We start from the raw sequence: 15,154 nt of genomic DNA on the forward strand, positions 1-15,154 counted from the left end.
GACATCTGTATGAATCATTGAGCAGATTCTGTACAGCCAGAAAACCACAACACTCTAATCAAATTTACTCCGATAAGAAATAGAAATTAAATTTAAAAAACAAACATAAGTAAGGTGACATAAACTTCTGGGGGCTTGTCCCAGCACATTCCACTCTAATTTACAACCTTGGAACACTACCTCCAGGAAGACTCTTTTGCACTAGTAACAAGAGTTGAGAACGTAATAATGCTGCCGCCTTGTGGCTGTTTCCCATAACAGCAGCTTTAAACCAAGTGCTAATGGTTGCTTAATAGGCACAAAGACTGCAGGGCTATAAATGACACCTGTCCCCAAAAAATGCCCTGGCGTAGGGAATAGGCAAGAAAATTCAACACATGACAAATGTTTCAAGAAGTCAATATGAAGAGGGAAGTTTTAGTCACTCTTTAAATAAAAAAGGAAAAGGACAAAAAAGGACATGCCTAAAGCTCAGTATAAGGAATTATTAGCCACATGCAAATCCAACTTCCAAAAAGGTTTCAGCTTACACCAGTCAAATGACCATCAGCAAAAAGTCTACAAACTATAAATGCTGAAGGGCTTTTAGAGAACTCTGTACCTTCTAGCTGCTGGTGGAATGTAAAATGGTAACAGCACTAACGAAAACTGAACGGAGCTGCTTTAAAAGGTAAAAATTAAGCTACCATATGATGCTGCAGGGCACCTTTTGGGCCTATAACCTAAGACCACAAGAATCGGAAAGACAGAGGCAGGCAAATGGTACTGCAGCAATATTGAAATTGCCAAGACATGGAAGCAAAAAAAAGGTCCATAATCAGATGAATGGACAAAGAAGAAGTGGTATATGGACAGATCGGAGTATCAGTCACAAAAAAAATAAAACAATGGCATATGCAGCACCACAGATGAGCCTAGAGATAATCACACAATGTGAAGTAAGTCAGAATGCGAAAGACAAATGCCCTATGATGTCCCTTATGTTATCTGAAAATTCATAAAAATGAACATATTTCCTAGAGAAAGGCAATCTCAGATTGAGAAGACAAACTTATGGTTAAGCCATAGAAAAGGTGTGAGGAATGGATAAATTAGGATATTGGGGTTAACACACATATATTAATACATATAAAATATATAATCCCCAAAGACCTATGGAATACCAAAAGTGGTCTACTCAACACTCTGTAACAACCTACATGGGAAAGGACCCAAAGATCAACAGATATATATGTATATGTGTAAATGAACAAGATTCTGTACACCTAGAAAAAAAGACATTTTTCAATCAAATTTGCTCTGATAAAAACTACAACTTAAAGACACAAACAAGAATTACGGAGGCTAAAACTTACGGGGGTTTGTCCTGGCACATTCCACTCTAATCTGCAACCTAAAAGCACAACTTGCAGCAAGGTTCTGTTTGCCTAGCAAGCAGAGTTGGCAACATGGAAATGCTGCCACCCTAAGGCTGTTTCCTCAAACAGCAGCTTTAAATCTACTGCTAATGGTCACTAATATTCACAAGGACTGCAGGGCTGTAAATGACTCATACCCTCAAAAAATGTCCTGGGGTAGGGAATGGCCAAAAAAATCGAAACGTGGCAAATTTTTCAAGAAGGCAATTTGAAGTTGTAACTTTAGCTCCATCTTAAAAAAAAATGAAAAGAACATTGATAAACGCAAAACATCAGGAATTATGAGACGCATGCAAATCCAATCTACACAAAGCTATCACCTCACACCAGTCAGAATGACCATCAGCAAAATGTCAACAAACAGAGCATTAACCAAGATGGCGGAGTAGAAGGACGTGCTCTCACTCCCTCTTGCGAGAGCACCAGAATCACAACTGGCTGCTGGACAATCACTGACAGGAAGACCCTGGACTACACCAAGGAGGATACCGCACGTCCAAGGACAGAGGAGAAGCCACAGTGAGACGGTAGGAGGGCACAATCAGAGTAAAATCTAATCCCATAACTGCTGGGTGGGTGACTCACAGACTGGCGAACACTTATACCACAGAAGTCCACCCACTGGAGTGAAGGTTCTGAGCCCCACGTCAGGCTTCCCAACCTGGGGGTCCTGCAACGGGAGGAGGAATTCCTAGAGAATCAGACTTTGAAGCCTAGTGGGAATTGATTGCAGGACTCCTACAGGACTGGGGGAAACAGAGACCCCACTCTTGGAGGGCACACACAAAGTAGTGTGCGCATCGGGACCCAGGGGAAGGAGCAGTGACCCTGGGGGAGACTGAACCAGACCTACCTGCTGGTGTTTGGGGGTCTCCTGCAGAGGCGGGGCGTGGCTCTGTTTCACCGTGGGGACAAGGACACTGGCAGCGGAGGTTCTGGGAAGTGCTCCTTGGCGTGAGCCCTCCCAGAGTCTGCCATTAACCCCACCAAAGAGCCCAGGTAGGCTCCAGTGTTGGGTTGCCTCAGGCAAAACAACCAACAGGGAGGGAACCCAGCCCCACCCATCAACAGTCAAGTGGATTAAAGTTTTACTGAGCTCTGACCGCCACAGCAACAGTCAGCTCTACCCACCACCAGAGCCTCCCATCAAGCCTCTTAGATAGCCTCAACCACCAGAGGGCAGACAGCAGAAACAAGAAAAACGACAATCCTGCAGCCTGTGGACCAAAAACCACAGTTACAGAAAGATAGACAAGATGAAAAGGCAGAGGGCTATGTACCAGATGAAGGAACAAGAAAAAACCCCAGAAAAACAACTAAATGAAGTGGAGATAGGCAACCTTCCAGAAAAAGAATTCAGAATAATGATAGTGAAGATGATCCAGGACCTCGGAATAAGAATGGAGGCAAAGATTGAGAAGATGCAAGAAATGATTAACAAAGACCTAGAAGAATTAAAGAACAAACAAACAGAGATGACCAATACAATAAGTGAAATGAAAACTACGCTAGAAGGAATCAATAGCAGAATAACTGAGGCAGAAGAACGGATAAGTGACCTGGAAGACAGAATGGTGGAATTCACTGCTGCGGAACAGAATAAAGAAAAAAGAATGAAAAGAAATGAAGACAGCCTGAGAGACCTCTGGGACAACATTAAATGCAACAACATTCGCATTATAGGGGTCCCAGAAGGAGAAGAGAGAGAGAAAGGACCAGAGAAAATATTTGAAGAGATTATAGTCGAAAACTTCCCTAACATGGGAAAGGAAATAGCCACCCAAGTCCAGGAAGCGCAGAGAGTCCCATACAGGATAAACCCAAGGAGAAACACGCCGAGACACATAGTAATCAAAGTGGCAAAAATTAAAGACAAAGAAAAATTATTGAAAGCAGCAAGGGAAAAACGACAAATAACATACAAGGGAACTCCCATAAGGTTAACAGCTGATTTCTCAGCAGAAACTCTACAAGCCAGAAGGGAGTGGCATGATATACTTAAAGTGATGAAAGGGAAGAACCTACAACCAAGATTACTCTACCCGGCAAGGATCTCATCTAGATTTGATGGAGAAATCAAAAGCTTTACAGACAAGCAAAAGCTACGAGAATTCAGCACCACCAAACCAGCTCTACAACAAATGCTAAAGGAACTTCTCTAAGTGGGAAACACAAGAGAAGAAAAGGACCTACAAAAACAAACCCAAAACAATTCAGAAAATGGTCATAGGAACATACATATCGATAATTACCTTAAACGTGAATGGATTAAATGCCCCAACCAAAAGACATAGACTGGCTGAATGGATACAAAAACAAGACCCATATATATGCTATCTACAAGAGACCCACTTTAGACCTAGGGACACATACAGACTGAAAGTGAGGCGATGGAAAAGGATATTCCATGCAAATGGAAATCAAAAGAAAGCTGGAGTAGCTATACTCATATCAGATAAAATAGACTTTAAAATAAAGAATGTTACAAGAGACAAGGAAGGACACTACATAACGATCAAGGGATCAATCCAAGAAGAAGATATAACAATTATAAATATATATGCACCCAACATAGGAGCACCTCAATACATAAGGCAACTGCTAACAGCTATAAAAGAGGAGATCGACAGTAACACAATCATAGTGGGGGACTTTAACACCTCACTTACACCAATGGACAGATCATCCAAAATGAAAATGAATAAGGAAACAGAAGCTTTAAATGACACAACAGACCAGTTAGATTTAACTGGTATATATAGGACATTCCATCCAAAACCAGCAGATTACACGTTCTTCTCAAGTGCGCACGGAACATTCTCCAGGATAGATCACATCTTGGGTCACAAATCAAGCCTCAGTAAATTTAAGAAAATTGAAATCATATCAAGCATCTTTTCGGACCACAACGCTATGAGATTAGAAATGAATTACAGGGAAAAAAACGTAAAACAGACAAACACGTGGAGGCTAAACAATACGTTACTAAATAACCAAGAGATCACTGAAGAAATCAGAGAGGAAATCAAAAAATACCTAGAGACAAATGACAATGAAAACACGACGACCCAAAACCTATGGGATGCAGCAAAAGCAGTTCTAAGAGGGAAGTTGATAGCTATACAAGCCTATCTCAGGAAACAAGAAAAATCTCAAGTAAACAATCTAACCTTACACCTAAAGAAACTAGAGAAAGAAGAACAAACAAAACCCAAAGTTAGCAGAAGGAAAGAAATCATAAAGATCAGAGCAGAAATAAATGAAATAGAAACAAAGAAAACAATAGCAAAGATCAATAAAACTAAAAGTTGGTTCTTTGAGAAGATAAACAAAATTGATAAGCCATTAGCCCAGACTCATCAAGAAAAAGAGGGAGAGGACTCAAATCAATAAAATCAGAAATGAAAAAGGAGAAGTTACAACAGACACCGCAGAAATACAAAGCATCCCAAGAGACTACTACGAGCAACTTTACGCCAATAAAATGGACAACCTGGAAGAAATGGACACATTTTTAGAAAGGTATAACCTTCCAAGACTGAACCAGGAAGAAACAGAAAATATGAACAGACCAATCACAAGTAATGAAATTGAAACTGTGATTAAGAATCTTCCAACAAACAAAAGTCCAGGACCAGATGGCTTCACAGGTGAATTCTATCAAACATTTAGAGAAGAGCTAAGACCTATCCTTCTCAAACTCTTCCAAAAATTGCAGAGGAAGGAACACTCCCAAACTCATTCTATGAGGCCACCATCACCCTGATACCAAAACCAGACAAAGACACTACAAAAAAAGAAAATTACAGACCAATATCACTGATGAATATAGATGCAAAAATCCTCAACAAAACACTAGCAAACAGAATCCAACAACACATTAAAAGGATCATACACCACGATCAAGTGGGATTTATCCCAGGGATGCAAGGATTCGTCAATATACGCAAATCAATCAATGTGATACACCATCTTAACAAATTGAAGAATAAAAACCATATGATCATCTCAATAGATGCAGAAAAAGCTTTTGACAAAATTCAACACCCATTTATGATAAAAACTCTCCAGAAAGTGGGCATAGAGGGAACCTACCTCAACATAATAAAGGCCATATATGACAAACCCACAGCAAACATCATTCTCAAAGGTGAAAAACTGAAAGCATTTCCTCTAAGATCAGGAACGAGACAAGGATGTCCACTCTCACCGCTATTATTCAACATAGTTCTGGAAGTCCTATGCACGGCAATCAGAGAAGAAAAAGAAATAAAAGGAATACAAATTGGAAAAGAGGAGGTAAAACTGTCACTGTTTGCGGATGACATGATACTATACATAGAGAATCCTAAAACTGCCACCAGAAAACTGCTAGAGCTAATGAATGAATATGCTAAAGTTGCAGGATACAAAATGAATGCACAGAAATCTCTTGCATTCCTATACACTAATGATGAAAAATCTGAAAGAGAAATTATGGAAACACTCCCATTTACCATTGCAACAAAAAGAATAAAATACCTAGGAGTAAACCTACCTAGGGAGACAAAAGACCTGTATGCAGAAAACTATAAGACACTGATGAAAGAAATTAAAGATGATACCAACAGATGGAGAGATATACCATGTTCTTGGATTGGAAGAATCAACATTGTGATAATGAGTATACTACCCAAAGCAATATACAGATTCAACGCAATCCCTATCAAATTACCAATGGCATTTTTTACGGAGCTAGAACAAATCATCTTAAAATTTGTATGGAGTCACAAAAGACCCCGAATAGCCAAAGCAGTCTTGAGGGAAAAAAATGGAGCTGGAGGAATCAGACTCCCTGACTTCAGACTATACTACAAAGCTACAGTAATCAAGACAATATGGTACTGGCACAAAAACAGAAACACAGATCAATGGAACAAGATAGCAAGCCCACAGATTAACCCACGCACCTATGGTCAACTAATCTATGACAAAGGAGGCAAAGATATACAATGGAGAAAAGACAGTCTCTTCAATAAGTGGTGCTGGGAAAACTGGACAGCTACATGCAAAAGAATGAAATTAGAATACTCCCTAACACCATACACAAAAATAAACTCAAAATGGATTAGAGACCTAAATATAAGACTGGACACTATAAAACCCTTAGAGGAAAACATAGGAAGAACACTCTTTGACATAAATCACAGCAAGATCTTTTTTGATCCACCTCCTAGAGTAATGGAAATAAAAACAAAAATAAACAAATGGGACCTAATGAAACCTCAAAGCTTTTGCACAGCAAAGGAAACCATAAACAAGACGAAAAGACAACCCTCGGAATGGGAGAAAATATTTGCAAACGAATCAACGGACAAAGGATTAATCTCCAAAATATATAAACAGCTCATTCAGCTCAATATTAAAGAAACAAACACCCCAATCCAAAAATGGGCAGAAGACCTAAGTAGACATTTCTCCAAAGAAGACATACAGATGGCCACGAAGCACATGAAAAGATGCTCAACATCGCTAATTATTAGAGAAATGCAAATCAAAACTACAATGAGGTATCACCTCACTCCTGTTAGAATGGGCATCATCAGAAAATCTACAAACAACAAATGCTGGAGAGGGTGTGGAGAAAAGGGAACCCTCTTGCACTGTTGGTGGGAATGTAAATTGATACAGCCACTATGGAGAACAATATGGAGGTTCCTTAAAAAACTAAAAATAGAATTACCATATGACCCAGCAATCCCACTACTGAGCATATACCCAGAGAAAACCGTAATTCAAAAAGACACATGCACCCGAATGTTCATTGCAGCACTATTTACAATAGCCAGGTCATGGAAGCAACCTAAATGCCCATCAACAGACGAATGGATAAAGAAGTTGTGGTACATATATACAATGGAATATTACTCAGCCATAAAAAGGAACGAAATTGAGTCATTTGTTGAGAAGTGGATGGATCTAGAGACTGTCATACAGAGTGAAGTAAGTCACAAAGAGAAAAACAAATATCGTATATTAATGCATGTATGTGGAACCCAGAAAAATGGTACAGATGAGCCGGTTTGCAGGGCAGAAGTTGAGACACAGATGTAGAGAATGGACATATGGACACCAAGGGGGGAAAACTGCGGTGGGGTGGGGATGGTGGTGTGCTGAATTGGGCGATTGGGATTGACATGTATACACTGATGTGTATAAAATTGATGCCTAATAAGAACCTGCAGTATAAAAAAACAAACAAACAAAACAACTAATACTAAACTTTCATTGGGTTATTTGTATGGAAATAGGTTAATATAAATGTTTCAGACATTACATGAAATTTCTAAAAATCTTATATTTGTATTTGTATGGAAATATGTATGGAAATATGTTAATATAAATGTTTCAGACATTACATGAAATTTCTAAAAATCTTATATGTTCTGGTATAATGTTATAAGTAATAATCCTAGTTATTACTTTAAAATGTATATCTCAGAAATAACTAATTTTCTTGTCAACTGCATTATTATGAACTTTCATCAAATCTTTAACTGTGGTCATTTTTAAGTCTTTTCTCATTTACAGACAGTTCTGGGTGTACTCTGATGCTTTGGCAAATATGTTCCTATTAAAGGGTTTCATCTTTAAGAAATTCATGTAAAAGACTCTGACAAGTACAAGTTTCTGGTAACTGACTGCACTGCTGAACTGAATGAATAAGCATTTTCAGAACTCTAATGAAAAACTGATGAACTCAAAAAAGTGCTAACGAAAGATCAAGATGAAAACAAAAATTAATTACATGGGACTGAGTGAACTGATGAGGATGAGTATAATTTTTGTGACTTTCTGTCTGAATTTAAAAAAAAATCCCACAAGGACTCAGAGGCAAAGAATATACAAATCAATTTTCACTGCAAAGTAAAGGAGCTGTTACAGTGGAGGATTACTGGACTGAATGTCAATATTATGACATAGTATGAGTGTCTTTCAGGTTTGGTAACTGCAATCATTGTTGCTTTTGTTGTGGTCATCCATGTACAATGCTTAGTGTCAGTCTATTTATCTCTTGTAAAAATAAAATACACTGTGTGTGTGTGAAAAAAAATGTCAACAAACAATAGGTGCTGAAGCAGTTGTGGAGAAAAGCGTAACCTCTCGGTCTAAGTGGGATGTAAACTGGTAATGGCCAAATAATAGGAACAGGACGGCAGTGCGTTTAAAGGTAAAAATTGAGTCACCATATGATCTGGGCCTGTCACCTGTGAAAGCCAGAATCAAAAAGGCACGGGATGGAAAACCGTGTATTGCAGCAGTACTTACAATAGCCAAAACATGGAAGCAAACAAAATGTCCATCAACAGATAAATGGACAAAGAAGAAGTTGTACACATACCGAATGGAAGAGTAGCCTCGGGAAAAAAATGAACAATGCCGTTTTCAGGACTACACATGAGCCTAGAAATAATCATATTAGCTTAAGTAAGTCAAGAGGGAATGACAAATATCCTATGATATCATGTATACATGTTATCCTAAGATTGCTACCAATCAACATATTTCCACAGAAAAAGACACTCACAGACTTATAAAACAAACTAAGTGTTAGCCAAAATGAAAGGTGGGAGGATGGATAAATAAGGACTATGGGGATAACATAGATATAGTAATGTATGTTAAATGTATATAAACATATAACATATAAACTATATGAATTATTTAGTCACCAATACATATAAAATATATAATGACAAAACACCTACCAAATACCAAGGGAGGTCTACTCAACATTCTGTAATAACATACAAGGTAACAGAATCCGAAGATGAACAGACATACGTATGAATCATTGAGCAGATTCTGTACAGCCAGAAAACCACAACACTCTAATCAAATTTACTCCGAGAAGAAATAGAAATTAAATTTAAAAAGCAAACATAAGTAAGGCGACATAAAGTTCTGGGGGCTTGTCCCAGCACATTCCACTCTAATATACAACCTTGGAACTCTACCTCCAGGAAGATTCTTTTGCACTAGTAACAAGAGCTGAGAACGTAATAATGCTGCTGCCTTGTGGCTGTATCCCACAACAGCAGCTTTAAACCAAGTGCTAATGGTTGCTTAATAGTCACAAGGACTGAAGGGCTGTAAATGACACCTGTCCTCAAAAAATGCCCTGGGATAGGGAATAGGCAAGAAAATTCAACACATGACAAATTTTTCAAGAAGTCAATAGGAAGAGGGAAGTTGTAATCACTCTTTAAAAAAAAAGGAAAAGAAAAAAAAGGAGATGCCTAAAGCTCAGTATAAGGAATTATTAGCCACATGCAAAGGCAACGTGAAAAAGGTTTCAGCTCACACCAGTCAAATGACCATCAGCAAAAAGTCTACAAACTATAAATGCTGAAGGGGTTTTAGAGACCTCTCATCCTTCTAGCTGCTGGTGGGATGTAAAGTGGTAACAGCACTAACGAAAACTGAATGGAGCTGCTTTAAAAGGTAAAAATTGAGCTACCATATGATGCAGCAGGGCACGTTTTGGGCCTATAACCTAAGACCACCAGAATCGGAAAGACAGAGTCAGGCAAATGTGCAGTGCAGAAATACTGAAAGAGCCAAGACATGGAAGCAAAAAAAAGGTCCATAAACAGATGAATGGAAAAAGAAGAAGTGGTATATGGACAGAATGGAATATCCGTCACGGAAAAAAATAAAAGAATGGCATATGCAGCACCACAGATGAGCCTAGAGATAATCACACAACGTGAAGTAAGTCAGAATGCGAAAGACAAATGCCCTATGATGTCCCTTATGTTATCTGAAAATTCATAAAAATGAACATATCTCCATAGAGAAAGGCAATCTCAGATTGAGAAGACAAACTTATGGTTAAGCCAAAGAAAAGGTGTGAGGAATGGATAAATTAGGATATTGGGGTTAACACACATATACTAATACATATAAAATATATAATCCCCAAAGACCTATGGAATACCAAGAGTGGTCTACTCAACACTCTGTAACAACCTACATGGAAAAGGACCCAAAGATCAATAGATATAGGTATATGTGTAAATGAACAAGATTCTGTACACCTAGAAAAAAAGACATTTTTCAATCAAATTTGCTCTGATAAAAACTACAACTTAAAGAGACAGACAAGAATTACGGAGGTTAAACTTATGGGGGTTTGTCCTGGCACATTCCACTCTAATCTGCAACCTAAAACCACAACTTGCAGCGAGGTTCTGCTTCCCTAGCAAGCAGAGTTGGCAACGTAGAAATGCTGCCACCCTAAAGCCGTTTCCTCAAACAGCAGCTTTAAATCTACTGCTAATGGTCACTAATATTCACAAGGACTGCAGGGCTGTAAATGACTCATGCCCTCAAAAAATGTCCTGGGGAAGGGAATGGCCAAAAAATTCCAAACGCAGCAAATCTTTCAAGAAGGCAGTTAGAAGTTGTAAGTTTCGCTCAATCTTAAAAAAAAGTGAAAAGGACATTGATAAACGCAAAACATCAGGAAATGTGAGACGCATGCAAATCCAATCTACACAAAGGTATCACCTCACACCAGTCAGAATGACCATCAGCCAAAAGTCTACAAACAATAGATGTTGAAGAAGTTGTGGAGAATAGCGAAACCTCTCGGTCTAAGTGGGATGTAAACTGGTAACGGCCAATAATAGGAACAGAATGGCAGCGCGTTTAAAGGTAAAAATTGAGTCACCATATGATCCGGAAGTCCCACTATTGGGCTTTTCACCTGTGAAAGTCAGAATCAAAAAGACACGGGATGGGGATTCCCTGGTGGCGCAGTGGTTGAGAGTATGCCTGCCAATGCAGGGGCCACGGGTTCGATCCCTGGTGTGGGAGGATCCCGCATGCCGTGGAGCATTTGGAGCCGTGAGCCACAGCTGCTGAGCCTGCGGGTCTGGAGCCTGTGCTCCGCAGCGGGATAGGCCGCTATGGTGGGAGGCCCGCGCACCGTGATGAGGAGTGGCCCCCACTTGCCGCAACTGGAGAAAGCCCTCGCACAGAAACAAGGAACCAGCACAGCCAAAAATAAATAAATAAATTAATTAATTAATTTAAAAAAAAATCTTAAAAAAAAAAAACGACACAGGATGGAAAATCGTGTACTGCAGCAGTATTTACAATAGCCAAGACATGGAAGCAAACAAAATGTCCATCAACAGATAAATGGACAAAGAAGAAGAGGTATACATACCGAATGGAATAGTAGCCTCGGGAAAAAAATGAACAATGCCGTTTTCAGGACTACAGATGAGCCTAGAAATAATCATATTAGGTTAAGTAAGTCAAAAGGGAATGACAAATATCCTATGATATCATGTGTACATGTTATCCTAAGATTGCTACCAATGAACATATTTCCACAGAAACAGACACTCACAGACTTATACAACAAACTAATGGTTAGCCAAATGAAAGGTGGGATGATGGATAACTTAAGACTATGGGGCTAACATAGATATATTAATGTATGTTAAATGTATATAAACTTGTAACATATAAACTATATGAATTATATAGTCACCAATATATATAAAATATATAATGACAAAACACCTACCAAATACCAAGGGAGGTCTACTCAACATTCTGTAATAACATACCTGGTAACAGGATCCGAACATGAACAGACATATGTATGAATCATTGAGCTGATTCTGTACAGCCAGACAATCACAACACTCTAATCAAATTTACTCCAATAAGAAATAGAAATTCAATTTAAAAAGCAAACATAACTAAGGAGAAATAAACTTCTGGGGGCTTGTCCCAGCACATTCCACTCTAATCCACAACCTTGGAACACTACCTCCAGGAAGACTCTTTTGCACTAGTAACAAGAGTTGAGAACATAATGATGCTGCCGCCCTGTGGCTGTTTCCCACAACAGCAGCTTTAAACCAAGTGCTAATGTTTCCTTAATAGTCAGAAGGACTGCAGGGCTGTAAATGACACCTGCCCTCAAAAAATGCTCTGCGGTAGGGAATACGCAAGAAAATTCAACACATGACAAATTTTTCAAGAACTCAATAAGAAGAGGGAAGTTGTAGTCACTCTTTAAAAAAAAAGGAAAAGAAAAAAAAGGACATGCCTAAAGCTTAGTGTAAGGAATTATTAGCCATATGCAAATCCAATGTCCAAAAAGGTTTCAGCTCACACCAGTCAAATGACCATCAGCAAAAAGTCTACAAACTATAAATGCTGAAGGGGTTTTAGAGAACTCTGTACCTTCTAGCTGCTGGTGGGATGTAAAGTGGTAACAGCACTAACAAAAACTGAACGGAGCTGCTTTAAAAGGTAAAAACTGAGCTACCATATGATGCGGCAGGGCACCTTTTGGGCCTATAACCTAAGACCACCAGAATCGGAAAGACGGAGACTGGCAAATGTGCAGTGCAGCAATACTGAAATAGCCAAGACATGGAAGCAAAAAAAAGGTCCATAAACAGATGAATGGACAAAGAAAATGTGGTATATGGACAGAACGGAATAGTAGCTTCGTGAAAACAATGAACAATGCTGTTTTCAGGACTACAGATGAGCCTAGAAATAATCATATTAGGTTAAGTAAGTCAAGAGGGAATGACAAATATCCTATGATATCACGTATACATGTTATCTTAAGATTGTTACCAATGAACACATTTCCACAGAAAAAGACACTCACAGACTTATAAAACAAACTAATGGTTAGCCAAAATGAAAGGTGGGAGGATGGATAAATTAGGACTATGGGGCTAACATACATATACTAATGTATGTTAAATGTATATAAACTATATGAATTATATAGTCACCAATACATATAAAATATATAATGACAAAACACCTACCAAATACCAAGGGAGGTCTACTCAACATTCACTAACAACATACATGGTAACAGGATCTGAAGATGAACAGACATATGTGTGAATCATTGAGCAGATTCTGTACAGCCAGAAAACCACAACACTCTAATCAAATTTAGTACTATAAGAAATAGAAATTAAATTTAAAAAACAAACAGAAGTAAAGAGACATAAACTTCTGGGGACTTGTCTCAGCACATTCCTCTCTAATTGACAGCCTTGGAACACTACCTCCAGGAAGACTCTTTTGCACTAGTAACAAGAGTTGAGAACATAATAATGCTGCCGCCTTGTGGCTGTTCCCCACAACAGCAGCTTTAAACCAAGTGCTAATGGTTGCTTAATAGTCACAAGGACTGCAGGGCTGTAAATGACACCTGTCCTCAAAAAATGCCCTGGTGTCGGGAATAGGTAAGAAAATTCAACACATGACAAATGTTTCAAGAAGTCAATATGAAGAGGGAAGTTGTAGTCACTCTTTAAATAAAAAATGAAAAGAAAAAAAAGGACATGCCTAAAACTCAGTATAAGGAATTATTAGCCACATACAAATCCAACTTCCAAAAAGTTTCAGCTCACACCAGTCAAATGACCATCAGCACAAAGTCTACAAACGATAAATGCTAAAGGGCTTTTAGAGAACTCTGTACCTTCTAGCTGCTGGTGGAATGTAAAGTGGTAACAGCACTAACGAAAACTGAATGGACCTGCTTGAAAAGGTAAAAATTGAGCTACCAGATGATGCGGCAGGGCACCTTTTGGGCCTATAACCTAAGACCACAAGAATCGGAAAGACAGAGGCAGGCAAATGTCTAAGTCTGTATCTGTTACCATGTTACCATGTCTTTAACGAGGAAATGTCAGAACTGACTTATCAAAAAAAAAGTGTTTGTTTGTTTTAATTACAGTCACGGTGAGTAAGACGTAGCTCAGAATAGCTAATGTGACTTAGTGATTCTCTCATCAGGAAATACAGTTTCTACTTCCCTGTTTATTCTCCACATCCTGTAGTAAGCAGAGTTTCAATGAAAGATAAATCTACAGGGCGAAAAGAAAAGAAAACTTACATGTGTTGATAAGATCATTTTGACAGGTTGCACCACGTATGTCAGTGTTTCTGAGGATGGACACAAGCCAGAGCTCCTTACTCTGACATTTTCACTGATGTCATTCCCCTTGATCCTCAATTTGAAAGTGGATAAAAATATTTTCTATGTTTTCTTCTTTAAGGAATTAAATAAAGAATGCTTTCTAGACATGACTCTCTAATGATTTTCAGTCAGTGGTCATCAACGGAGGTAAAGCACAGAATCTCATCACCACAGAAGGGTGACATTCAGTCAGGTAAGAAAATTCTCCCCGAAATCAGAGCTTCATCTTTAACATGAAGTCAAAGGCTTTCACAGGTTCTTCATCACTCTGCACTCAGCCCTACCATATGGGATTGGCTCTGAGAATCTCACATCAGATGACTGACAAACATGGCATAGTACACTGATCTGGTACCAGATCCTACCTCTCTTAATGATCTCCTGCAGGGACATTGGAATATTCTAGGATATTTCCTGGAGCCCTCTACTCTATACAGGTACACTTCCAAGTAGAAACAGAAGCTTTGATTTTCACTGGGACCCCTGCTCTGTCCAACCAACCTCTCTAGAAATATGATGTTCTAATCTCTCCTGATTAGAACATTTCAAGGTCTCTCCCTGTGCTAATTTAGTAAAGAGAAAAGAGAAACAAGAAAGAGCAAACTATGCAGGGAGCAATATATAAGATTCCTTTACTTAATGTATTTACCTGATATACCCAAATATTGAGAAATATAGATTCATTTCATAATGGTCAAGAAAAGAGGAGGAG

The 15,154-nt window shown here is 38.7% G+C and overlaps 1 protein-coding gene across 1 annotated transcript in view; it reads right to left on the minus strand.

Annotated features, from left to right (window-relative positions):
• Positions 1 to 11,528: 11,528 nt before the first annotated feature.
• LOC309650492 (uncharacterized protein) overlaps positions 11,529 to 15,154 on the minus strand; it is a gene marked incomplete at its 5' end in the record, with an annotated part of 40,159 nt that continues 36,533 nt past the window's right edge. The window contains one exon of the mRNA XM_082478438.1: positions 11,529 to 13,329. Within this exon, the coding sequence (XP_082334564.1) occupies positions 13,295 to 13,329 (35 nt within the window). The 3' untranslated portion in view covers positions 11,529 to 13,294. The remainder of the gene's footprint in view (positions 13,330 to 15,154) is intronic.

This window comes from Balaenoptera physalus, assembly GCF_965194825.1.
Source record: "Balaenoptera physalus genome assembly, contig: SUPER_1_unloc_24, whole genome shotgun sequence".
NCBI classification, from domain to species: domain Eukaryota; kingdom Metazoa; phylum Chordata; class Mammalia; order Artiodactyla; family Balaenopteridae; genus Balaenoptera; species Balaenoptera physalus.